Source organism: Parambassis ranga, chromosome 22 (assembly GCF_900634625.1).
Source record: "Parambassis ranga chromosome 22, fParRan2.1, whole genome shotgun sequence".
Lineage (NCBI taxonomy): Eukaryota > Metazoa > Chordata > Actinopteri > Ambassidae > Parambassis > Parambassis ranga.
This window is the reverse complement of record NC_041042.1, coordinates 5,643,118-5,668,860: the sequence shown is the minus strand read 5'-3', so window position 1 is coordinate 5,668,860 and position 25,743 is coordinate 5,643,118. Positions and strand designations below refer to the sequence as shown.

The window sequence follows — 25,743 nt, the reverse complement described above, 5'->3', positions numbered from 1 at the left end:
CATTTCCATCAGCACTCAGTTAAAACATTAAAAGAACCATCAGACAACCCAGTTTCTGCTGTATAAGTCCTTTAAAACTTAAAACGATGGAACATTTAGTGCATTTAGAAATTCACAGGTCTGTCATGTCAGTGCATATTAGTAATGAACTCAAAGTCCTTCAGCACAAATATAAATAACTTAAATAAACTTAAATAAAATACATACGTACATAAAATCACAAAACGCACTATAATCAATTAAAACACACATATAGCTTATTTCTTTCTTTTAAATAGTAAATCAGTTTCCAGTTGTTAAGGGACCGGTCTATAGTGCTTGGAGAAAAGTGTGAAAATTCTGCCTCAATGCTCTCAGATAACTGGGTTCAGGGTGTCATAGAGCCGCTGTACAGCTAGTTCCACCATCTCTCTCAGGGAGTCGTCCTCTGTGCATTCATCCTCCCAGCACACCGACTGGAGAAGAGAAGAAGTCAGTCCCATAGCCCAGCATAAACTGTACTGCTACTGTATGTGTCTCACACAGGTTCAAAGCCTCTCACCCTTGTTTCCAAGCAAACGTGAACTGTCTTCCCATCCACTGTCACAGTGATGTTTGTACCGTCACTGAAGTCCACACATTCCACTCCAAACATGTCCCTAAAAGCAGAAGGACACATTGACAAAAGTTAATCTGAGCGAATCAGTGTATAGTCCATAATGTTACAAGCGTGTTAGAAGAGACTTCTAGTGGCACTCACTGCAACATGACTTCTAGCCGAGCTTGGAAGACATCCATGTCCATGGTGGCACTCTGGGTCTCCATGACTGTTAATAAGAAGTTGCAACTATACCATCATCATGGGAAAGCAATGCTCATTTGATTTTAAGGTGGCTACAATCATCTTTTAAATTCTAACTGCAACTAGTGTGCTCAGGGCAGAGGTACAGTCTGCAACAAAGAATAAATATGCTCTAAAAACTTCTCAAGCAATACTCATGGTGTCTTTTTTCCTGCTACTGTGGTATTTTGATGTAAGTATGCACTCATGTGTGTAAAACATCCTCCTGTAATTACAGTAAAAAATAACATTGCACTGACCTTTTTGAGCTTTTGGGTTGGACTGGACTTCCAGCACCACTGTAGTGATGGCATCAGCGTACATGTCATTAAGAGGGTTAGCTACCCACTGACAGAGAATATAAAGACAATGCTTAGATGGGTGATATGGCCTATTGTTCAGAGGCTCTGAATATAGTGGCTGCAGGGAGGACAACATGGATGCTACCTCTCACCTCTAGCAGTACCATTCCGACCTCGTGGATCAGAGTGATGGTTTTAAAGATCTTCAAAGTGTTCTTCTCAGTTCCATCCAGCTCTTCCACATCACCTGAGACAGACAAACAACATGGAGCAAACCGAATGACTCACGGGGCAAATGTAAAGGGACTGAGAGTCTTACCGGTGAGATTCCTCAGATGGCAGACAAGCAGTGAGTAAGGCCCAGTGAAGGGGACGGCCAGGGTCTGTTTGACTGTGCTCATGGCCAGCTCTGTGTACGCTGCACAACAGACACATCAGGTCATTACATGATCGGGTGGTCCTGTGCTCCAAGTGGAAGAACATGAGGGAATTTAAGGTTACTTACTGGATAGGTCAGAAGGGTTGAGGATGTGGTAGTTGAAGTTCTTCTTTACTAGTATGCCTGACACCCTCGCACCCTGCGCACACTTCTTGTCAGCCAGACAGCCCATCACCTAAGAAGAAAAGAGAAGTGTTGAGTCACTTAATTCAAGTATAGCTTTTTGTGGTACAATCTAGTAAAGATGACTTCTAATATGATTGTTCAGAATCAGTTAAAAGATTCAAAATTCTGAATGTAGCCATTTGACTTGGTGCACTCACCTTGGCTAGTTTCTCTCCTCTGAAGTTCAGTGTGACAGCCTCTGTGTTGCGAGGGTTGTGGACTTCAATGTGAACCTGGTCGTTGTCCTCGTACTCCCTGATCAGTGCAGCCTTCAGACGGGCCATCTCATTCTGCTCCCCATGAACCAGGATCTGAGAATAAATCTCAAGTTGAATTTAAAACAATCAGGGAACTGAGCATTTATCAAAAGAAAAGCACACTTCTTTTCTCCTCCCCTACCACGTGTGGAGGTTTGAGGGCCCGGATGAACTCGCTGGTTTGCTGGTAGTCAGTGTGCGCAGAAAAAGAGATGTAGTCCACTGACATCTTCAGCTGCAGCTTCTGTCCAGACATGGTTGTGATCTCCTCTGGCTCAGACATAATGTGCTGCAGAGCATTCGAATCCATTTGAATTTAAGTAAAGACAACTAATAACACCATTTTTTTTATCCCAAACTTTTCCACAATTTACAGTCCTGTTGTGCTCTTACCTTGGCCAGCGTGCCTTCCACACAGTATCCAGCTATAATGACTCCGTTTCTTTTATCAGTGCACCAGCTCTCGAAGAGCTCTCTGGAAAGTCCACTCTGCATCATACCTGGAGATGCCATCACCACACTGGGGCCAATGTCATCAAAGTGATCCATGCTCTGAAAAGAAGAAACACCACAGCTACAGATAATCTGCAATTAAGGCTAAAGATATACAGTAACTCTCCCTGTGTATGTATCCATAACGCTCTCTACCTTTAGGTTGCTGATGTGCTTGAAGACAAAGGGGTTATTGATGTTTATGGCCTTGCGGATCTTGTCATTCATTGCATTAACATAGGTCTGGTACACTGCCATACACTTCTTGGCCAGGGATGAAGCATAATAGATGGGGATGTCATGGAGTTCTGGGTGGTTCTGCCAGTACTCATCTACATAAGGACATGAAACACACACCATAAGTTAAACATACTGGAATTAAAATACAAACATAAATTTCATAACTAACTGTGATGATAATAAACAGCAGTTTTGAAGCTAGCAGTGATGCTGAATTTTGGTGAAATGGCATTATTCACATCAAACATGGCTCTTACCTAAGATGAGCAGCAGCTCCTGGGCCCGTCCCAAAGCAAACACAGGGATTAAACAGCGACCCTCTCTGTTGACGATGTCATGGACTGTGTTACAGAACCGAGCCTCACGCTCCTCCCTCTTTTCATGGATGTGGGTACCATAGGTGGACTCCTGCACAGAGAAAAATAATAGCATCGCTATTTGTTGACCACAAATAAAATTTTTCTATGCGAACACTTTTAATTTTGTCGTACAATGATTAAGATGTCAGGTTTGACACTTGGAATCTCAGCTGCCATTAAATGCCTGTCTTCTTGTCGTGAGAAGTCTCCTGTGTACAGCAGCTATGAAAAGAAAGGGTCACACAATGGACATAAATGTCAGCTTTGTTGCTATGGAAACATAAAATAATAATTAAAAAAAACAAAAAAAACATTACTTTGACTCCAGCTATTTCGATCATAAACATGGCCGCTCCCAGCACATGACCAGCATGGTAGCACCAGAACTTGATTCCGGCCACCTCTTTGACCTCATGGAAGTTGATTGTTTCAATTTTGTCCATGCTCTCCTCCAGGTCAGTCTCAGTGTACAGCATGTCATCTGCAGAGATGTTACTGCAATAAAAGTAAGATTGTAGAATACACCGTAACTCAACAAAAGTCAGTTTTTATTAATGAGATAAAGACCTCTGCTCCTACCTGACTTTGACATAATCAGATAGTAGCCAGCGGTAGATGGCCTTAGTGGCATGGGTCATGAAGGTCCTCCCTTTAAAGCTGGTCTTCTGGAGAAACCAGGGAAGAGCTCCACAGTGATCCAGGTGGAAACTGAAAGGGACACATCCATCATCATTAAATGACATTTTTTCCAAAAAAAAAAGGTATGTCATAACTATAACAGGCCAACAGATTAAGCAGAAGAACATATCTTGGTGTTCCAGGAGTATCCCGGGAATTTATTCATTTAGAGTATACAGTGCAGTATACACAAGATAAGAGGGCAGGATAACAGGGACTCACTGGCTGATGAGCAGCAGGTCTATCTCAGCTGGATCAATCAAATCTATGTATGGGAGTGCATCCATTCCCTCCAAGCCAGGGTGAATGCCACAGTCCAACTGCAAGCATAAATATGACCAAAAATATGAATATAATCATACTGCACCATACATTAATATTTTTATTAATTTTTATTTTATATTATATTAAATATATATATTTAGTCAAATGTATTCAATAAAAAAATGAATTTCTGAGTCTGCATGGTGTACTTGCACACTATAATTACTGTATCACACAATTCATATTTACCATAATTTTCCTTCCTTTGAACTCAAGGATAATACATGACCGTCCGACCTCCTGGCCAGCACCCCTGCCGAAAAATAATAATAATAAAAAACAATAATAGCATTTAGGCTAACACTCATTCATTTCTTGTTATGTTTACACACAGACGCAGATCCTGTAAATCCTCTCTTTATTAATGAATTAACTCACAGTGGGCGAATGAGGAGCTGGTCGCTCTCTTCAGCAGGAACAATCATGTCTACTTTGCGTTTTGTAGCCATTTGTTCTTAGATTTGCAGGCAAAATCAAAATAATGTAAAAAATATATCCATTGTCAAAACCTGCTGAATGAACAGTGGGGGCGGGCCTGTATGAACGACACACTTCCGGCGGCGTATGCAAAATACTGCCGACTAGAATCAAGGATGCATACAAAGGTTCCGGGACACATGAACATCTGGTTTGGCATGAAACAGCTATATGGAAGGAGAACTACAGATGTAACTAGATTACGTATACTTATTGTAGCATTAACTAGCAGATTACCTTTAAGACTACATGGTATTGATATACTTGTCCCTTCAGTTTTCAGTTTTAGAAGTGTTGTCTGAGTGCTTCGCATAACCTTCTATGATTCGTTACGTCCCCTTTAAGTGGGGTTGGGTGTAGGCTGCTGAACTCAAGAGGGAAGTCGTGTCAAACTGTAAATAGAAAGCGCATTTGAAGAAAAGTACGTCCTAACAGTACTCTCAAGCGGCAAAGGTACAAGCAGGTATGATGCTTATTATTTAGCTAATATTATATTAAGTTATTACATTCATATTTACTGCTTCCCCCACGCGAAAGTACTTCGGGTTCTAAGTTTGAATACGGTGGGGGGCTTTTAAGGTGGAGTGAGTTATAGCCAACCACTCAGTTAGCATTGTTACAGTCGGCTGTATGACTGTACTAATTGTTTATGGCTGCTTTACTTCCGTTCCCGTTTTCAAGATACACCGTCCATTCACAAATATCTGCACTAATATGTTACTCTGAGATAATGGAGCTTAATGAAGTTATTGCAGTAGAAAAACTGGTCTAAGCTGGAGCCCCATTCGACGTTGTTAGACATGGTTACTATGGAAACCTCAACAACGATAAGTATTATAAAATATAAGTAAAGGGTGTTTCTGCGCAGCTTTCAGCTGTCAAAAATAATAAAGAGTGATGGTGGTTAAGTCTTCATCCTGAATAATATGTATGTATATGTATGCAACTGTGACTCTAAGGCATCCCTTATTCAGCACTTAACTTAGTGTTATTTATTCATGGGCTGATATTTAACACTGACGTCTGTGATGGTCCAGGTACGCAAGGTTGGAGGGCTGGATGCAGTCGTCATGGTGAATGATGTTCCGGAAAGTCAAAAAGCGCCACAGTAGCAGCAGCTCACAGAGCAGCGAGATCAGCACCAAAAGCAAGGTACAATAACACACACAGAAAGTGCTATCACCTTAATCTTTCCAGTGCTGTCTGATGTTTTCTGTCTCTGCACAGTCTGTTGACTCCAGTTTGGGAGGACTTTCCAGATCAAGCACTGTTGCTAGCCTCGATACAGACTCCACCAAGAGTTCAGGTCGGTGTGCGTGTTGTTCAGCTCTTCTAAACCTCACTTTTTCCTTGCTCTTCTCTTACTGATTGGTTAATTCCCTGTAGGAAACAGCACGTCTGAGACATGCGCTGAGTTCCGGGTAAAGTATGTAGGATCCATTGAAAGGTTACAGTTTGACATGAGCAAGACCCTCCAGGAACCTCTGGACCTCATCAACTACATTGATGCTGCTCAGGTAGGAAGCTATAGAAAGATACACACACATTAGAAGTAGCCTGTACAGCTATCAATATAACAGCAATCATTTATGATATCATAAATATATGTTTTCACAGCAAGATGGAAAGCTGCCATTCGTGCCTGGAGATGAGGAGATGGTTCTGGGAGTGTCCAAATATGGAGTCAAAGTGGCCTCACTGGACCAGTGTGTGAGTGAGAAAGCAGTAGTAGTGAATACTGAAGCACTAGTGGAGGAGGATTATCTTCCTTTCTGTGATGGGGTTAGTGATCAAGCGTTTTTAATTCTATTGTTTGGACAGGATGTGCTGCATCGCCACCCTCTCTACCTTATAGTGCGAATGCTGTGTTACGATGACGGCCTGGGTGCAGGGAAGAACCTCCTGGCTCTGAAAACCACAGACATGAAACAAGAAGAGTGCAGCATCTGGGTGTACCAGTGCAGCAGCTCGGTATTTAAATTTACAAATAATATTTTTGTAAAGACACCCAGATACATCCTGATCATCAACACTGTTACTGAATACCACTGTGTCCCTTTCATTTTGTGTGTCCAAAACAGGAGCAGGCTCAGTCCATCTGCAAGGTGCTGTCAGCTTCTTTTGACTGTGCTCTGACATCAGACAAGTCCTGAGGACTGGAGGATCAGATGGGAGTCGAGGTGGAGAGAAGTGAAACAAATGCAAAAATCTGTAAGAAAAACAGTTACATGGCTGCACTGTGATTGTAACCATTTCCCTTTTTTAATGCAAAGTTGTCATCATTTCGAGAGATCATGTGGAAGGCACATCACTTCATTATGTGTTACCTTCCTTAGATTTTATTTCAAAATAAAATAAAGTTTAAAAAAGAGGGACATGGTTACTGTTAAAAAAAGCTTTGAAACACAGTGCACCACTTTCCACATTGTGATGTTTATTAATCATATTTAATATAAAGCAATATGGTACTATATAGTATATAACACCTTCATGGGAGAAACCACGTGGTATGAAGATTCGACTGATGGTTCTCCTCATGACTTTTACACCGGTATTGGTACAGGTACAGTAGCAGTCACTTTTTACCTGGAAGGTACACCTACACACACACACACACACATTTTGTTTCTTTTAATTTATGGGATTTATCAGTTCTTTGAGTTGAATTTAATTAATGCAAATGTCCAGTGATTTTCTAGGTACTTAAAGTTTGTTGTGTTTTTGTAATGTAGTGATTCTAAATCTGTGAAATTTGTCGACACAGTGACAATTTTAACAGGAAATAATCGGGTGGAAGAATTTGTTTACAGTTGTGGTACTAACTTGACTTCATACAGTACAATAATAACAATGACATTTGGTGCGGTTGTTAAATGTGTAATGGTAATAAAATAATTGGATGTGGTACAATAAAGCAGTGTTTTACTTGTCTTTCTCAGTACAGCCCGAGGCTGCAGGCATACAGATATTCCCCATCAGAGGGAGCTCTTGATACATCAGCTAGTTTTTAGTCTGTGTTGTGTATACAAAATTCATTAGCTAAAAAAAACACAATGATGTAAAACATTTTTTTGTCTCATTTTGCACAACTCCTTTAAAAAAAAGAAAACAACACCATGTATTATTTCATATTTTATTATTCCAGTTTTATTTTCCCATTTACTTGCACAATAAAGTTAAGTCAATGTAGTGATCCACAGACGGTTAATGAGAATGAATGGCGTTTGTGTTACCAGTTGTGTGTGTGTGCGTGAGTATATTTACAGCACAAACACACACACACACACAGGTGGAGCTGAGGTCGTATCTGTAACTGCTCATCAAAACAGTGCATTAAAAGACATTTTACTGCCCAGGTTAACTCTTTAGCTCTTTTTTTACATTTAAATATCAACAAACAAAAGCAAACCTATTTACACAAATAGATTATTAAATCTTCCAGTGAGTTCATATTAAACATGATGAAGAGAAGGTACGATTCACATGCTTCTCATCTTGTCATTCACAAATCCATGGAAGGCTCTGGTTTCAGTTTGGATGCCTAAATATCAACAATATCAACAGAAAACAAAGTTGCTCTGCAACTAAAATGAAGTTAATATTTATATATTTATTTCATAACACATTAGATAAACCTTCGAAACACAAGAGGGACCCCGGAGCTGCATTGATATGAGAATTAGGCTGCAGGAAGGATATAACGAGTGTCTAAGATGGAGACTTAAGTCAGCTCATTTATGGGGGGAAAAAAGTATCAGCTTGTCAGAAGGTGAGAGGAAGCAACAAAAGTCAGCGCTAACACCTTCTTTTCATTACATTCCCATGTTTTTCCTTTCTTAAATTTGCAGCTTATTGTGCAGACGACACACACGCTCAAACACACACACTTTATTTCTCTAATAAGGCAGATGACAGGCGAAGACAGCCTGAGATGTCAGACTCAGCATAAAGGTAATCACTGGCTGTGGCAGCTTTAGTCAGTGTCACGCATAAAGGAGGAAGAACTGGAATAGGAAGCTGTTAAATATGACCTCCCCACTGGGTACAGACTGTGTGTGTGTGTGACACGAGTGTGTGTGTAGAAGCATTCACAACTCCATTTTACACACCTGAGAAAATGGGCTCCCATAGTCTGTTATGAGTTGGAGGCTTTTACCGTGTATCAACATGCAGCATCCTCCTCTCAGTCTGTCATTCAGAAAGGAGGACAGGGAAGTGCTACTTTGCACTTTCCAGCATATTCCAGGGTTGATTTAGCACCATAAGAAAAAAACCTCCACACAGGAGGACTACTACAGCTCTGGAAGGTTGCAGCTACTGTATAAAGCAGACATTTAAAAACTGCTCATGCACAGACATGGAATGTAAGCATGTTCACATTTACCATTGTTAGTAGGTTTAAAACACACTGCTGTCATCTATCACTTCTTTAGGGACTTCTCTGTACAATGCAGCTGATGCAACAGATGAAATGAATACTGTACACACAACCTTCATTATTTCAAATGTGTTGTAACGAGGATAAAGACCAGAAAAGTGCATTTATTGCCAGAGGTCATACACTACAATCATCTTTTTTTTAACATTATAGCCTGTGTCAAGAACATTAACAGCAAGCTTAAAAAAAAAAAAAAACACACACACATACATTCCCACGAGTCACCCGGTGACACCCAGACTTGCCGTCTCCAACGGTTGCCACGGAGACACCAAGCCGCAGCAAAAGTCATGATACAGCAGTGACGCTTTAAACAAGCTCACTCAAGTTGCCAGTGAAGATGATGATGATGTTGATGATGATGATGATGATGATGATGATGATGACGACACCGGGACGACGGTGGATGATTTGTTGGCTGGGTGGAAAATAAACGCTGCTTCCTGAGATCCAGAGTGACCCTTCAGTCAGCGATGAAGTGTACAAACGTAACCGGAAAGGCTCCTCTTCTCACTGGATCGCCTTCGATGTGGCCCAGCTGTGAAGAAGAAAGATAGATATTATTATTATTTTTTTTTTTTTTTTTTTACCCACATCAGTTAGCCCTCTCTCTTTTCTTTTTCAAAGAATAACTACATCACTTGCACATACAACACTACAACACAACTCTAAACACATATTGTACTGGGGATTATATAACGACAATTTCCAATCCTGTGATGATTAAATACATTGATCATCCAAATCCTCAGACTGGAGTCTGTCTATTTTAACTACAAGATTATGAAGGGTGCATGTTAGAATAACATTGTAACACACGGTCATGGTGACCCCAAACAAAATGTGATTCTTTAGACCAGGCTACTTCTTCTACTTCTTCCATTGCCAACTGTAGGCATGTTCAAATTGATTAGGCAGTCTAAATAATGTTATTTAACTCTCAGTGGTTTTAATGTTGTGGCTGTTTGGGGTATGTGTGTTACTATCCTAATATGCACAAAGGTCATTTTGAGTCAAACAACAGACACGACAACAACACTAATGACATCATTTCTTTCTTTTCTTTCAAAATACACCTTTGGCAAACATGTAAACTAAATCATCACAAATCAAATCATGGTTTTCTGACACCAAACTGAATCTACCTGGGAGATCCGCCACCACATCCCTACGGAGCACATGGAGTAATAACTCTCTACATCACAACTAACATCTCAGAAATATTTTTAAAATGACTTCCCGCTTTTATTACCTTGAATGATAAAGAGGACTGTACTTATTATCTCCGTTTAAGTCATTTTAAACGTCGTCTATACCTGAAAATAAAAAGCTAGGATATGTTTCACAGCTGTCACTGTTCATACAAGGCCACAGGTGAAACATGACAAGCCACTGAAGAAATTCAAACAGGAATGCAATGAAAAGTGTTGGCCCAGCCTCATTTAAATATAATTCACACATTAAAAAAAACAGTTTCTACCCACAGTGAAACATCCTTCCAATCAAGGTGTGCTGCTTATTGAAAGAGTTGTTGTGCTGTGATTCGTACACGCAGACACACAGAGTGATATTACTGCTGGATGCAGAAGAGAGATGAAGTACTGTGGGTACCGTGGGGGACTTTGGATCCATGCAGGGACAGAGAAAGAGAAAGAGAGAGAGAGGCTGACTAAATACGGTCATATCTGCAGGGGTGGCTCAGAGGAAAACAAGTTGCAGCTGGTCCACATTCACACAAGGGGCTCCACAGAGGAAGCAACAGCAGGCGGAAAAAGAGGCGGAGGAAAGACGGGGGTGGGGTGGGGTAGGGGTTGTATCGGCCAGAATGAGGTCATGGCTTTTTGCTGTTAGCCGCCATGGTTACCGAGCTCACTGACATCCACATGGTGGAAATAGGACCAGAGCGAGCTTCTTGGACTGGGAGAGCTTTGTGCTTTATTTTGAAAAAAAAAAAAAAAAAAAAAAAGAGTCTGCAACACCAGAGATACTGACCCACCACTCCTGATCCTCCTCTCCATCCACCACGATCACCTCGCCCTCAGAAAATGTCAGCTCGTCTGGGTTGTCGGCCACGCAGTTATAGATGGCTTTCACTCTTTTCGGCCTCTGTTTCTGTGAGACGAGATCATGCAGACAATCTGGTTATTTCAAGTTTAAAAATTGAGAACTAGGACAGTGAGAGAAGATGAAGATGGAGTCATTGTGGTGTTACTGTTTAATCCATCATTCTTAATGACACAGAACTGTGTCAGAAGGTGCCTTTCCAGCCCTGTTATCAGCACATTCAAGGTGTCACAATTTGGACTTCATCTGTAGCATAATAAGCCAAGTCTCCCTTCTTATCCACCTACTCATCTCTTGTGCCCTTGCAATACAAAAGCTACCCCAACGAAATCCCAGGCTCTGCTGGACATTTACACTGAGGACGAAGCCCGGCTTCCATTGTTTTATATTGAGGCACCTTTGTTGTAAAGTCTTACAACTGAGGTAAAGTGGAGCGGTTTGTTGTATAGTGGAAGTGTTCGGCAAAGAAACTGCTGCCTGAAATTCTGCACTGTGACCGACAGTGTTCATGAATTAAAAGACCATAAATCTACACTCCGAGCTACACGGCTTCTCCATTCAAAAGAGGAAGGAGGCTCCGGGCCAAAGCACGGTATACAGGAAGGAAATTTACTGCACAAGTAACTCTAAAACAACAGTGGAGAGAATTCCATGACACTAATAAGAGAACAATACACGATTTGGACAAGAAACTGGTGATGAATCCGTAGAACAGACAGAATAAATAAAGTACAGTCTGGATGATAGGGGACTCACTGAGTAGGCCTTTCTTGGTATCGGAGCTGGAGGCAGGGACTGACTGATGGAGTTCTGAGGACTTCCTGGCACTTCTTTAGCTGGAACAGGAAAAGGAAATTATATCACAATGACAACAACACGCATTTTCAGAAACCCAGAATCTGCACTAAAATAGTTACAGAAGTCACACAAGTGTAGGTAAAATAGGTGTTTAAACACCCTGTTAAAATCCACCTGATTACAGGAGAGGGCATCTACTTCATTAACCCCCCCCCTCCCTCTGCCCAAAAACCCACATTTCTGATGCTTGCATGCATTAAAAACTTGCATGCAACCTTCTGGGAAGTTTCTCTCACCTGCTCTTTCAATAGATCCGGTCCGGTTTAGAGGTCCTCTGCTGAAGCTTTTGTCATTGCTGAAAAATAAATTAAAAATGTGCTTCCATCACAGAGTAATAAAGACACAGAGAACTCTCCGAGGCTCTTAGCAGCTCTGTTACTGATTTATGATGACAGTCTACTCTCACGCCTGTGGGAGATAAAAAGACAAAAGGGGCGACTGTGGAGAGAGTTATTACTTGTCTGGCTCGACCGCAGAGCTTAGCCTGGAAGCTAATGAAGCGGCTAAACAGCAGCCATGTATTCCCATTGCTTATGGGAAACAAACAGCACATTACAAGACAGACATTTAGAACAGTGAGATGTACAACCCCGGGGCATGAAGATAATAAAGCAGAGAACAATCTGGTGAACTCAGTGTTTTACGTCGTTATTGACGTGCGGTTCATTTCTGCAGCGAAAATATAATCAGCATGCACTGTATGTGTGTTAACAGTCTTACCCTGCAGGAGATTTAGGCGGCACAGCACGGGACCCCAGAGGCCCCTGACTCGACTTGGACTGTATGCTCATGGCTTCCATCTTTGCTACAGGAGCGAGACCAAGACCTGAAACACAGTGATTGGGATGCATTTTTGTCCATGTAAAAGAATCTGTTGAATATAAACATTAAACATTTTCACACCTTCCAATTAAATGTTTACTACCCCATGAGCTCCACATCTATAAAAACTATACGTGCTTGCAAGCTTTCACTGAATTTTACCTTCCAAAGCAGCTTTACAAATATTAAGCACGTAATCAGACAAATTGCAAAACTGGACTCTATACCTCCAGTTGAAGTGAGTCTAATTGGGGGGACAGGAGGGTGCATGTTAGGGGGGTCTGAAGACGACCTCTGTCGACCACCCAGGTCTAAAGAACCTGGCTTCCAGCTGCTGGACACCGAGGGCTGACTGATTCCTCCCAGACCGGATAACTGGACTGAGAGAGGAAAAGGAGAAGTGATTATTAAAAAAAAAAAAACTGAGACAGAGAGAATGCAGCACACTTTGCCAGAACCAGCATCCATTATAAAGTCAAGTCGTTTTCATTTCAGTGTAATTGAGAGCGACAGTTAATGAGAGGAGAGGGAATGTGCACAATGCTGAGCCGGGGGGCTGCAGCGAGGTGAGGTGGGGTGGGTTTCTCTGCCTTCTGTTGGCAGCACTCCAGACTGCCACTAAGGGTATTAAAGACTGATCTTGTCACACATCGGTTAAGCTACAAACTTTAAACAAACCTTTTGGAAAAGCTGTCACCAAATTGGGCCATAATGTCCACTCAGACCTGCACATTGAATTAAGATTACATAGCACATACCCACTACAGGCCAGGAGGCCATCTTCAGGTCAGAGAGGTCATCAGGGTTATCTGGACTGTGATTTTGTAATCTATTCACTCAAACAGATATATTCCACTTTGACCTCAAACTCTTATCCTGACTCTTACCCAGGTTCCTTGGCGGCAGGGGTGGAGCGGAGGTGGTGGAGGGCTGAGAGGTGTTGGTGTTTAGAATTGTGCCATAAGTCTCGTTATTGACCAAGCTGGGCATGTAAGGCCGCTGCTTGTCCTTAGTGAGGCTTGCGGCGTCACGGCCCGCGGAGCCCAGGCTGGACTGGTGGTGGGAGTTACTGCTCGGGGCGTAACAGCTGACTGGGCGCTCGTCTCTCCGATGAGGGCTCGGCTGAAGAAAGAAAAGGGGCGGGAGGGTCAGAGGGAGGGTCACATGTAATGGAAAAAAAAAAAACTACATGACTTAATGTCATTAAGATTTCTGTGGTGTTAAGGTTGTAATGCACTCTTTCAGGCAACAAATACACTGAGAACCCAGTGGGACTGGAACAAAAAGTACAAAAAAAGTAAGAAAGAATAGAAGAAATAATAATGGTTCAGCTTTTTATTTTTAGAAACAAATGATCTTGTTTATCAGCTAAAAAAATGCATAAATACTTCAAAGCTTTTCTGCTTGTTTGTGCCTGTTTTTCTTTCTTTAATAACCGTCTTTGTTTTTTTTTTTTTATCCACATTTTTTTGTCATGTCGTGCACTCTTTCATACACTAAAAAAAATACAATCATTCATTAATTCCCTACACTGTCGCGCACCTTCTCATCCAGATCCTCGTCACTCTCATCCAGGTCTTCATGCTGCAGGCACCATTCATACTCGACGTGCACGTGGGCGTTGAATTTTCCTGCCAGCGCTTGGTTTAACTGTATATAAAAAAAAAAGAAAATCGCACACAAACACAGATGACAGACAGTTCTTGCAGGGTACCTGAGCTTTTTTTGCTTGCAGGCATACGCCTGGTCTAAACATAGTGAGCTCACCAGCTCCTCACACTGTAGGTGTTTGAGCCTTCGAGCGATATCCAGCGGTGTCTCCCCGGCCTCATTAGCTGCACGGGAAAACAACAGAAACATATAATCACTGCTGCAGCACAAACACACAGCCCATTTTCTTTCCTCCTTGTTCACCCTGACATGAGAAATGTGTAATTAAAGTGTTTCCCACACCGAGCAGCTCTCTCTGTGTCCTCTTTTTCTCTGAGTCTGTTATCTGGCTTAGTGTTGTGAGGAAAAACTTGGGATGGTTTGTTTTTAATGAGGCGGGAACTCCTGGGAACTAGACTTTGACAAGCAAGGATGTGTGTGTGTGAGAAAAAAAGACGGACAGACTGCACACATGTCCAATGTTAAAATCCAGTATTTCTTTCACTTTAAAAAGACAGATAAAAAAACAAAAGGGCAGTGAGTGAACGCACCACAGCTGTATTGTTTGCTGCTGGTGTGTTTCCTTACCGATCTCTATGGAGGCCTTCCCCCGCAGCAGCAGCTTCAGACATTCACTGTTGTCGGTCAGGCAGCAGTAGTGCAGTGCTGTGCTGCCTTTGGCTGTCTGCTTATCCAAATTTAAACTTTCAATAGACACAGACAAGAGAGAAGAAAAACCCTTAAATTCACTGATACCCATCATATCTCTAATGCTGCTTTTATTATGGTTTTGTCTGCAAAGACGGGTCAGCATCAGACTTCTGTATGCCTTCTGTGTTTACCTGTTCTGAGTGAGGAAGTCGACGATGTGAAGAGACGTTCTGTCCACCAGCCTCACTGCGAGATGAAGAGCCGTCTCCCCTTGTTCCTGCATCAACATGTACTCAGAATATGTCACTTTGTCATGGTAGAGAAATCACAATGGAAACCCACAGGTTGTGGGTAAAATCTTTGTGTACTGACGTGTCCGTTGGCCAGAGGTATGGGCTCCATGAGGTCGACTCCCTCTGCGTAGACCTGTATGAGGGAGAAGATGTCGCGAGCCTTCACCGCGTCACAGAGTGTGTGGAGCCGCGACGCCGTGTCGGGACACTTCTTCCTGGCGAAACGCTTCTCAGTGTACTTGGCTGTGATGAAGTCTTTCCTCGCCTGCCTGGTGGAGACACAGATGTTCTGTTACAGCTGCAAGACGATGGTGTGTTTGATCAAACTGTGGTAAAGTGAGACGAGGTGAGATGGGGATATGGATGAGGGGATGGAGAGAGTGTTTGTGTAAGAATGAGGTTGGAGGGGTTACTTACATGTCACTGGCTGGGTTGGGTTTCACCACATTTTCAGCACCTAAACCAGCCTCCATGATTTCATTAAAGCCAGCATTCCCCACATTCTTGGCCAGCTGTGAAGCACACACACACATATATTAAAACTAGTTGAGTGTCATTTCCAGTGCTTCATTAATTCAACAGTTCAAATCACACACACACACACATCCTGAAGTGTAAGCGCCGGTTGGGTTGTGGCCAACATGACTGGCGTCTTAACACCAAGGAAAGCAATCAGGACTGGAAGCATTTAATCCCAACAGTCCCACAGGCAGTAAATCTTTGCACCAAACGCTGATTAGGAAAGCCAAACAAAATCTCAGCTATGCTGAGTGTGGAGACATCCAGGAGGAGAAGAATGAGGCCGAGGCTGCTACAGTGTTCCGTCCTTGATTTACGTTTCTCCTCATCGTACCTCCCTTCAAACCAAACCCACGCTTCTCTTTGCCAAATTTATCCTGAAAACCTCACGGTGATCCAGTGATTATTATTATCTGATTTACCAAGAGCTCTGAGGTGCTGAGGACATCCAGTGTGAGGGACTGGATCCGAGAGTAGTGGACTCCCAGCTCCCTGTGGATCCCCGAACATTCAATACAGGTGAGGATGCCCAGGTTGGTGGAGAGCCATGTCGGGTCTGGCAAAAAAATAGATGGTTATCAATAAAATAAAAAGAGGAAGCCATAAATATGAGTGACAGAATGTATTTCTGGACTTTGATGTGTCCTTGTGGAAAACTGAGGGCGCTGGAAATTTAACAGCTGCCTGAGGGGCTTTAACTATCACACAACGTCAGAGGAAAGTGACCAAGCTGAGCATGTGAGGGTATATGTGCGTGTGTAGGAGGTGGATATTTCACAGCGATTAAGAAAATATCTGGAGGGAAAAGTAATTTTTAAGTTGAGGAGTGGATTCAATGCTTTTTGCATACATTACAATACCTGCATATATTATATTACTGCAAACATTTTCCCAAAAGCATAGGTGCACATTTCTGATTTGCTTCTAGGTAGAAAATTATTTTCCTTTATTTGTCTCAGGGATTTTAAATTTGCTTTAGGATGCGCCAGCAGACATATGACTACGTCGGCAGAGTCAGGAACCACGGACAAGGGACAAGGGTTTTCTGTCTTTTTGGCTCCTCTCCATTGCAGGATTTGTGGAATTTCTTGCAATATAGGAGTCACGAACAGACACGGACTTATCCTGACTGATCCTGTGCCCGTGTCGGAAGATTTAAATAATTAATGGAGCTACCTGCTGCTGTGCTATGGTGTGTAAAATGTGCTCAGCACCTCTCTCAGTTGAGAAAAGAAAGCTTAGGCACATTAGGAGGAATTTAATAAACTCCCAAGAGCCGAGACTCATTTCTTTATTTCTACAAAACCTCAAATCCCAACCATGATAAACGGTCTCGCTCAACAGCAGAGACTTGTTGTTGTGAATCAGACATGAATATGTTGCTGTGCAGCACACAAACACTCACTGGGAGCTCCGCAGTCACAGCACACATCATTTCCTGTCATCCTCTTCACTTCTCCCAGGATCGCCTTGGTCAGCTCCTGCACAATGTTGTTCTCGCCGACATGATGGTCCCCTTTAAACGCCTGATTTAACGCCTCCTCCTTACTGTTCTGCAGCACCGAGATCCATCTGCAGAACAGGGGAGAGAAGGCGTGACACGAGAGTAATGACAGAGGAAAAGAGGGAGAAAGTAGGCTGAGGCGCACTGTAAGAATGGGAGCAACCACAGAAGAAAGGAACTGAGAGGAAATAGCAGTTAATGGAAAGGAGGCGGGAGGTAAAGACAAGGCCAAGCAGCAGACTGGGTGTGAGGTAGGAAGTGTGTGGAAAGCAGTGGAGGTGGTAAACAGGATGCACTCAGGCAGGAAGGAACAGGCACTTACATCTGACAGTCCTGGTCGTCCTCAGCTTGAAAGTGATACGTTCTGTCATCTAAAAGAAAAAAGGAGAGAATGACAGAACGTGGAGGAGAGACAGGAGAGAGTCATGTGTAGTAAAAGCTCGGAGTGATTCCCTGCAGAGGGCATCAGAGTCATCTACTGGAAGGGCAGACTGGAGGCACAGCTGTTTCTGACTTCAGAAGGGAATCAGCTAAGAAGTCTAAAGCATCATTAAGAGTCGCCGCCACTGTCCTTTTAAAATCCGCTTCTTCTTTCTACACTGCTGTTTGAGCACAGAATTTGGGAAAAGAGGTGGGACTTACGTGATATGAGGTCAAAGCTCCGCTTCTCTTCGGGGTTGTGTTTCACCTGGCAGGTTAGCAGGTTGAGTTTCGCTGGCGGCCGGTTAGCCTGCCATAGAGAGAGGCAGATGTGAAGGACAAAAAAAAAAGGGGGGGGGGGCAGAGGGTGAGAGAAAAGACAACATAAGTTGTGAGTGATAGTGTGGTATTTTATCTGCCTGCTGCTGGAGCCAAATGAAACATTTGTGAGACAAACCAGGCCAGAGCTACATCTTAACATAGGAACGAGCAGACTTCACTGAAGCCGCGATGAGGGAAGGAAGCTTATTTGGCCTGTGGTCTCTGTAGTAGTTCATAGGTAATGGATGAAGCTTATAACTGGCAAGGTAGCAGGAGAAATGTGTGTAACGACATTCACACACACACACACACACACACACAGACACAAAGATCTTGAGTTTTTAGCAGTTTTGCTTACTGTGCCGTGTGAGATGGTGAGGTATCCGTTCTTTGCTGTGCACTTTCTCTTCTGCCACACTTTCCTCAGCCTGTAAGAAAGCACACATGGTGGTTAGTATCACCCTTTTTGATCCCAAAACATCCCAAAATGCAATGAAAAACCTCTGCAGTCTATAAAGGTCATGACTTCATAGAAGGTGTCCTTCAACAGGATGCAGCCCACAGACACCTTCTCAATAGTTCAGTGAACTTATATAACATTTCACAAAATGTTTATTATGATCACATGTTAGAAGGGGAATTAACACACTTTATTCATGACACAGAGTCAATAGAAGAATGTTTTGATTTCATTCTATTTTGAAAGACTCAATTTTTCCTAATAAACAAACAAACAAACAAGAGCTGCTGTCATCATTGCTTTCTTTCTACATCTGATCTTTGTCCACCCTCTCCATAAACTCACCCATCACTCTTCTTGTAAAGGTACCCGCTGCGCTCTGTGCCGTGCTCTTTGTTCCCCTGCGGCTGGTGCAGGCTGTAGGTGGTGCTCTGTCGCACCTGTGAATCCTGGGGGGGGGGAAACAGAAGGGAGGTGTTAAAAGAAGAAGTGCACATAGGAAAAAAGGCAAATGAGAACTACAGAGGGGTAAAATTGCTCTTGGAAATCCATCTATGGCTGCAAAACATCTCGAGTGATGTCATTTCCCTTCAGGAAACTGAGGATGACTTCTGAAGGCTCCAGTGCTGTGAGGCTTTATGTGTGCTGCTGTTATCAGCAGACGCACACACAACCGACAGGATAACACTGGAGGACCAGCTCTGACTTTTCCCCATTGAAAATGTAAAGACAAACCTAAGCACCAAAACATTTAAAGCAAAACACAGACTATCTGCCTTTAAAAACAAAACCTCAGCGAGAGATACAACAGCACAGTGAACACAGAAAATGTTTTTTTTTCCACTTACTCTCCTAGACTTGTTTCACAAAAAGATGGAGGCAGCAGAGGAGAGAAGAAAACAACACGTTTATGTTTACATTAGTGTGTGTGGGAGTGTGTAGGAGATTATCTCATCTAATCATTACAGGAAGTACAGATTAACATGTGATATTTCACTGACATGCTTTTTGACATTGAAAGGACACAGAGGACCTTGTGTGTGTGTGTGTGTGTGTTACCTCCTTCTGCTCCACCTGTAGTGCTGACTTGAGGACCTCTCGTAACTGAGTCAGCTGCTTCCTCTCTTCATCCTGCACCTGCTTTATCTGTTAGAAAAACAGGAGAGAAAGAGTAAAGAAATGATGATGAGCACGTGAGAAGAGAGAGATGAAGTTTCCGTGGCTGCTCATGAGCTGACCGTGTGCAGATCTGTGGCCAGTTTTTCTATGGAAGGTTTCAGGTTGTCCACGGCTTTTAGACCATCCTGAAAGAAACTGAAGAGGAGACACAACGGCTTAATCCCTGATTTAATACATTGTTTTGATGTAGAAAGATATGAACGATACGTTTATTGTGTCATTCATTTGCACGTCTTACTTGCACTGCGCGTGGAAGTACTTGATGAGGTTCTGAAGCAGATCCACACCCTTCTTGATTTTGATCTCGTTGACTTTGAGGAGGTACTGTAAACAGATTGAATACAGATCCAGGCAGGAGGGTCAGAGTGGGGTCAGTTGGAGGGAACGGCAACCAGTCTTTAACATATACAGCCTTTTCATCCCATATCAAGGCACTTCAAAGAAAAGAAGTTTTCAGACAGCCTGTCAGTCATCAGTCTGACTAACCTCGCACATCTGCAGCTGGAAGAATCTCCTCTCTTTCTCCATTTCCTCTGCAATCTCCGCCCCGCTGATTTCTGTCCTGATCATACCGTGCTGCCTCGCATGCTCCTTCTTCTCCTTCTCTATCTTGGTGCTGGCAGGAAGTGACATCACAGGGGTCAAAGAGCACGCCACGTCGGAAACAGCACAACAAATACACAGATGTTAAACATACTGTGTAAAAAAAAAAATCAGCCCTGAAGGTGTCTGGATGAGCAGCTTTAATGGAGGATCCTACACTAACAGCAGAGGGGAAATGAAGTGAATGGCTCATTGCATTGATTTTTATTGATATCACTGGGAATTAAACTGCGCTGAGAGCATAGGGAGGGTTACGTAATTAGCATAAAGATTGTTTACAAAAATCAAGCACTGGCAAATGAGACCAGAACATAAAGGAGAAGGGATAAGAAAGCAGATGTGGATCAGTAGGGGTGGTTTATTTTAGCAATCCACATCCCCTGAGCCCCACAAAAGAAATCCATGAGCACATGTTTTTGTTTACGTTGTAAGCATTAACATCTTACAGATGATTAAGGATGATTACGCGTAGCTTTTGTGGATTGCATTGTGATTATATTACATGTGGCAAGTTTCCTGACAACCAGTAATCAGGGCTGATTTTTCACAGTTATTCTGCATCTCTTGCAGGCAAAACACAAAAAACACAACACACAAAGGAAGGAGGGGAGGCACCATTCCATGCAGCAGGTCATTCTTTTCTATATGCTGCATTTTCTCACAGCATATTCCCTACACCTACATGATGCAGCAGGTTGTTCACTGTCAGAGAGACATATGAGCGTGTGTGTGTGTGTGAGCTGTTTAAGAGCTGTTCATCCTGGTTCATGTGCATCAAGGCAGATCTTGATCCTGATGTTTAACAGTGTTGTATACATAAATAACAAAACGCATTTAGGCATACATTTTGAAAGGAGTAGTTCAACATTATAGGAAATACACACATTTGATCACATTTGTTGCCAAGAGTATGAAGAGAAGACCCTCCCAGGTACAGTAACTAACCAAATTACATTCTTACCGAAGATTATTGATCTACTGTTAAATCAATCTGTGCTAATTTTTTGTATCTGAGAGCAGAGCTGCCCCCCCTGCAGCAGCTGCAGCCTGGAGCTACCACTGCAGAGATACAATCCTCCACGGCAGATGCTGAGGCTTGGATAGAGTTGGTAAATTTCATGCTGTTTACAGTGAAATATTGGCTCCACACACCAGCACACCCATTCCAAGAACTGGTCCCAAATCAAATGTGTATTGTTTACAGCCTCTAGATTTTGATATGAAATTGTCCCACATGCTCACCTTTTACCCACATCTCTACTTATTATGGTAATCAAACCATCTCAAAGCTGCTGCTTTATATTTGACCAGCAGACGTAGGTAGTGGTGGAAATTTTCCTCATCAAACTCCTGGCAAGAAAGCAGCAGGTGCATTCTTTAACATGTCAAACATCACAAAGCATGATGTGGGCACCACTTTGGAAGTGAATATAAATGATTCCATTTACTTCTGCAAGTACACTAATGTGCTATTAAATATACTGTTTTAAATGAGTGATTAAAGTAAGCTAAAACAATAACTTCCAGCAGCTTTCAATTTTTGTGTAAAACTCGCCGTTTGGCCTACAGGAACATTCCAAATTAAGTTTTATTGAGAACACACTGCTGGCCCTTTGTCTGCACATGAATCTTCAGCCCAGACAGCATTACAGCATCATCAGGGCTGCGACTAATAGAGAGACACATGTTAGCCAGGCTGTTTGGCCGCCAGCCAAACGGACAGTCGCTCAACTGATGGTGGGGCTTCACTTTCAGTGCTGTCGGTTCAGAAAGCGATACATTCTGTGTTTAAACTGAGGATAAAACGTCTTAAATCGCTTCCTGAATAAACAGCATGAAATGATATTCTGTGGTGGAAACAGATCAAACTCAGGAGTTGGATGCAAAGGGCTCTTAAATCAAATAAGGGAATTAGAAATGTATGCTGTTTAGCCAAACACTTTTATCTCTTTGTGTCTGTGAAAGAACAGGCAGCAGAGAGATCACAGAAACGACCAGATTAAAACAAAAAAAAAAGTGGGAGGGCTAGTTTTCCAATCAGGCAGTAAAAATGGACTCTATTGACGGCCTGTGTTTGCCATCAATAGAGTTAAAATATAAGAATAAGTCGGGAAACGGTCGGAAACAGTCACACAGCATCCAGATGAGCTCTCGATGTCGGTACAAAGTCTGTACTGCTCGATCAGAAACGGCGTGGAGAGAAGATGTATTACCCTTTCAGTAAAGAATGTCCTTTGCAGCTTGTAAAATATATGAAAGTGCTATAAAAACTCATGTGTTCCGTGCATGCACAGTCACAAAGGAGTGTCAGTGAAAATGGTGTGTCAGCGGTGGAGGTGGTGAGGTGACAGCACGGGCAGGTTATTCACACCATCACAGATGTGTTGACATATTAATCACAGGGAGAGAGGGGGGCGGGGGGGGGGGGGGGGTGATTAGTCGAGACAAGTCAGACAGAGACGGGACGCACATTTCAGTTTAACAAAAAAACACACCGTTACTGATATATTTGGAGATGGTGTAATAGCAAGCTTAAAGTAGCACTGGATCAACAATTCTAATTTCATTTAATTGTAAAACAAACCATCAAACATCCTGCTGTATTTATGGTAAACACATACAAGTTTCTTAATTCTTACACTTTTGTTTCGTAGTCCTTCCAGGCTTTGTCAAAGGGTTTTTTTAGATCCTGTAAAAGAAAACAATCAAAATGGGATCAATACATATAAGTCAGGGATGTGATCAATTAGTCAAAAAACACAGTTCAAAACAAACGGCTGCAAAATCAGCCTTGAGGTAGAAAATTATCTTCTTCTCTCGTCTGCACTGAACATTCAATCAACAATGTCCATTGATAAATAGTAGTAAATGGATAAAAGGCTTAGCTCAGAATAATATAGATCTATATCTAAGAGTAACACTATTTGTTAAATCTTTACATATCCCAGTAAATAGTAAATTTACATTAACCACACACACATTCACACACCTAGAACGCAACCACTGGGGGCAACATAGGGTTAAATGTCATGCCCAAAGACACATTGGCATGCAGTCAGGGTGGGGGATAGAACCGCCAACCACTGCACTTAAAGGAGTCACTAAGATGTTACCATTATGTCAGTGTTCACTGCTCAGAACCTGTCAAAGGATTAGACAGTGTGTGTGTGAGTCATGTTCTTCACAGATGCTGAGCAGCGCACAGCTGTCTGGGTGAGGTTATGGTGGAATGTTTTTGGGAAAGCAGTTGTATTTTTTTTAATCTTTTTTGGAGGAGGGGTGGGGTGGGGGGGGCACCTGTAAAGCACTAACTTGTCTGTTGTCACAGTGATGACAGCGACGCTGATTGTCACGGGTGCGCTTTCAACAGCTGCTTGAGCAAAATGCTTGATTAAACAACATCCTTGCTGCAGCAGCGCTGATTAATGAGCGATTAGAACGAACAAAAGCAGACATTACTGGATGCAATTGGCTGTAAATTCATCCAAATAAACTGTTACTTACTAAAATATCAGGAACATTTAGAAAAAGGATTTCAAAAAGATCAAAGATTTGTAGCCTCTAAATCTTGCTGCATTTCTGTCTATAAGAGTGAGAAGTAGACATTTTTCTGGTTCAGTCAGGAAACAGCTTTAAGCTTTAGTGCCTTCAGTGGGGACTGATCCCACCGTTGACCTACACTTCAACAACAGAGCCGTGGCAGGCTCAACCTGTCAGCCCACAGCCCCACAGTGAAGCTGCCTGGGCCAAGTCAAGGAGCACTCAGCCATTCACTCAACCAACTCAAGGGCAGAAACCACCAGACTGAAGAGGGTGTATAAAAAGGCCATATATAAAAAAAAAAAAAAAAAAAAAGCTGAAACCCAAAGTGAACGAGGGTGTGCACGCAACACAGGAGGCAGCCACAAGAATGAACTGTGTGTCAAGAGAGGGTCTGAGAGAAAAGAGAGGGTGAGCGGAAGGAAATGTCAGAGCCAGAGAGGAGAGAAATGGTAACAATGGCTAAAAATACCAGGCAGTCCGGGCAGGGAAGGGCAGAGCAGAATAGGCCAGGACACAGGGCAAAACACTCCCTCAGAGATCGACGAGCTCTTAGCGCCCTGTTTCTCCATCTGGCTGAATCTGAAGGGCAGAAGAGGTATGTTGTGGCCTTGACAACGGCCTCCATTTGCAAACTTATCACCTATTACTACCTACGACCGCACAGATCCAGGAACAGACGCACATTCCTCACACCTTTTTCCAACAGCTGTACAGAGTGTGCACCGTGGTTTGTTTGTTTGTTTGAGCAGTGCTGATCAGTGAACAGGGATGTGATCTTATCAAAACGAGTGGGTAGTTTTGAGTGTTCACGACCCACTGAACCACAATGTGGCGTCAGTCCAGCCACTGCTGGACTGACACACACACACACTCCAAACAAATGCTGCAGATTCTGCTACAGCAAGGATTCAGACAGTGTGTCTGATGAGCAGATATGACTCATGGTGTGTTGGAAGCACAGACTCATCGATAAGCAGAGGGGGGAGAGGGTCGACCGCAGCCATGACATCATGCCGGAGTCCACTCTGAAAGTCCACTGTTAGCAGAATGTTCTCCTGGACTCAGCACTTTCCTGTTTTCCCTGAGTGGGAGTGTGTTTATCTTCAGCATTAACACTACTGGGTCTTCCACAGCCCCCACCCTTTACAGTGACTGACTGTAGTGAAGCTTTTTAAAATCATTTCCCAGGTGTTTACCCCATCAGCACCTTCGTAACTATGGAAATGGAGTAAATGGAGTAAAAACTGACAGAAAGCTAAAAAAAAAACGACTTATTTTACACATGAAATCCTCATTTCCCTCATGGTAAGGTGGCTGCACAGGTACATGAAGTGGAAAATGGTGGGTTTTTAGCTGAGTAACAGCGGTGACAGGTTGCTAGGTGGAAGCCCTGTAATCATAGAGCCATTAACAGCTGCCTCCCTCGGGGTCATATCATTGCACTCATTTTCAAAGACAGCACTGGCAGAATATTAACAAGCTCTGAGGGAACAATGGTCATCAGAAAATCATTAAGTCCTGAATTAAATCAAATTTAGGGACTGGTAACTATTGTAGCTGCTGCACAGATGCATGAACGAGGGGGCGATTTTAAGGTATCAGAATTATGGCTGTGGCTAAACGCTGCAAAACTCAAAAACTTCAAATGTACACATGGAAAAACGAAATGATCTATGGTTATGTTCTTCTTTCTTTTTGTATTACATTTGTGTCTGTTCCATCTTCTGATCAATGAATACATGTTGCTTTGAAGTGCTGCTGGAAAACAGGCGCCCAACTACTGGGCAAGGTTTTTCCAGGAACAATACAATACTACTAAATAATTTGAATGGAATATTCGTCTGAAGCTGTGCCAATTTCATGAC

At 42.6% G+C, this 25,743-nt stretch overlaps 3 protein-coding genes across 8 annotated transcripts in view; 1 reads left to right on the top strand and 2 right to left on the bottom strand.

Annotated features, from left to right (window-relative positions):
* Positions 1 to 13: 13 nt before the first annotated feature.
* LOC114428041 (cleavage and polyadenylation specificity factor subunit 3) lies at positions 14 to 4,599 on the bottom strand. Its single transcript, XM_028396357.1, has 18 exons — positions 4,455 to 4,599; positions 4,266 to 4,329; positions 3,975 to 4,072; positions 3,654 to 3,782; positions 3,392 to 3,569; positions 3,207 to 3,296; positions 2,973 to 3,123; positions 2,632 to 2,807; positions 2,377 to 2,535; positions 2,126 to 2,272; positions 1,885 to 2,037; positions 1,628 to 1,736; positions 1,442 to 1,540; positions 1,275 to 1,369; positions 1,081 to 1,168; positions 740 to 806; positions 542 to 638; positions 14 to 455 (listed from the first exon to the last, which is right to left on the bottom strand). Exons 1-18 carry the CDS (start codon positions 4,523 to 4,525, stop codon positions 354 to 356), a joined length of 2,073 nt encoding a protein of 690 aa, XP_028252158.1. The 5' UTR covers positions 4,526 to 4,599; the 3' UTR covers positions 14 to 353.
* Positions 4,600 to 4,692: 93 nt separating this feature from the next.
* On the top strand, positions 4,693 to 7,467 carry itgb1bp1 (integrin beta 1 binding protein 1). Of its 2 annotated transcripts, none has more exons than XM_028395605.1 (7): positions 4,693 to 5,006; positions 5,591 to 5,705; positions 5,781 to 5,859; positions 5,940 to 6,070; positions 6,171 to 6,263; positions 6,375 to 6,524; positions 6,635 to 7,467. In XM_028395605.1, exons 2-7 carry the CDS (start codon positions 5,631 to 5,633, stop codon positions 6,704 to 6,706), a joined length of 600 nt encoding a protein of 199 aa, XP_028251406.1. In that variant the 5' UTR covers positions 4,693 to 5,006; positions 5,591 to 5,630; the 3' UTR covers positions 6,707 to 7,467. The 2 variants fall into 2 exon arrangements, with proteins under 2 accessions (XP_028251406.1, XP_028251404.1); XM_028395603.1 differs by having other exon boundaries at positions 4,695 to 5,016.
* A 231-nt stretch (positions 7,468 to 7,698) lies between these two features.
* asap2a (ArfGAP with SH3 domain, ankyrin repeat and PH domain 2a) overlaps positions 7,699 to 25,743 on the bottom strand; it is a 42,256-nt gene continuing 24,211 nt past the window's right edge. For all 5 annotated transcript variants that reach the window (XM_028395045.1, XM_028395044.1, XM_028395048.1 and 2 more), the window contains exons 5-28: positions 22,975 to 23,024; positions 20,219 to 20,348; positions 19,971 to 20,056; positions 19,792 to 19,867; positions 19,613 to 19,699; positions 18,899 to 19,002; positions 18,452 to 18,521; positions 17,995 to 18,082; positions 17,675 to 17,723; positions 17,254 to 17,420; positions 16,271 to 16,404; positions 15,747 to 15,841; positions 15,409 to 15,598; positions 15,228 to 15,313; positions 14,974 to 15,089; positions 14,503 to 14,570; positions 14,278 to 14,385; positions 13,623 to 13,857; positions 12,963 to 13,115; positions 12,634 to 12,739; positions 12,150 to 12,208; positions 11,812 to 11,891; positions 10,984 to 11,103; positions 7,699 to 9,529 (exon numbers count right to left, since the gene is read on the bottom strand). In XM_028395045.1, the coding sequence (XP_028250846.1) occupies positions 9,455 to 9,529; positions 10,984 to 11,103; positions 11,812 to 11,891; positions 12,150 to 12,208; positions 12,634 to 12,739; positions 12,963 to 13,115; positions 13,623 to 13,857; positions 14,278 to 14,385; positions 14,503 to 14,570; positions 14,974 to 15,089; positions 15,228 to 15,313; positions 15,409 to 15,598; positions 15,747 to 15,841; positions 16,271 to 16,404; positions 17,254 to 17,420; positions 17,675 to 17,723; positions 17,995 to 18,082; positions 18,452 to 18,521; positions 18,899 to 19,002; positions 19,613 to 19,699; positions 19,792 to 19,867; positions 19,971 to 20,056; positions 20,219 to 20,348; positions 22,975 to 23,024 (2,532 nt within the window). In that variant the 3' untranslated portion in view covers positions 7,699 to 9,454. The remainder of the gene's footprint in view (positions 9,530 to 10,983; positions 11,104 to 11,811; positions 11,892 to 12,149; positions 12,209 to 12,633; positions 12,740 to 12,962; positions 13,116 to 13,622; positions 13,858 to 14,277; positions 14,386 to 14,502; positions 14,571 to 14,973; positions 15,090 to 15,227; positions 15,314 to 15,408; positions 15,599 to 15,746; positions 15,842 to 16,270; positions 16,405 to 17,253; positions 17,421 to 17,674; positions 17,724 to 17,994; positions 18,083 to 18,451; positions 18,522 to 18,898; positions 19,003 to 19,612; positions 19,700 to 19,791; positions 19,868 to 19,970; positions 20,057 to 20,218; positions 20,349 to 22,974; positions 23,025 to 25,743) is intronic.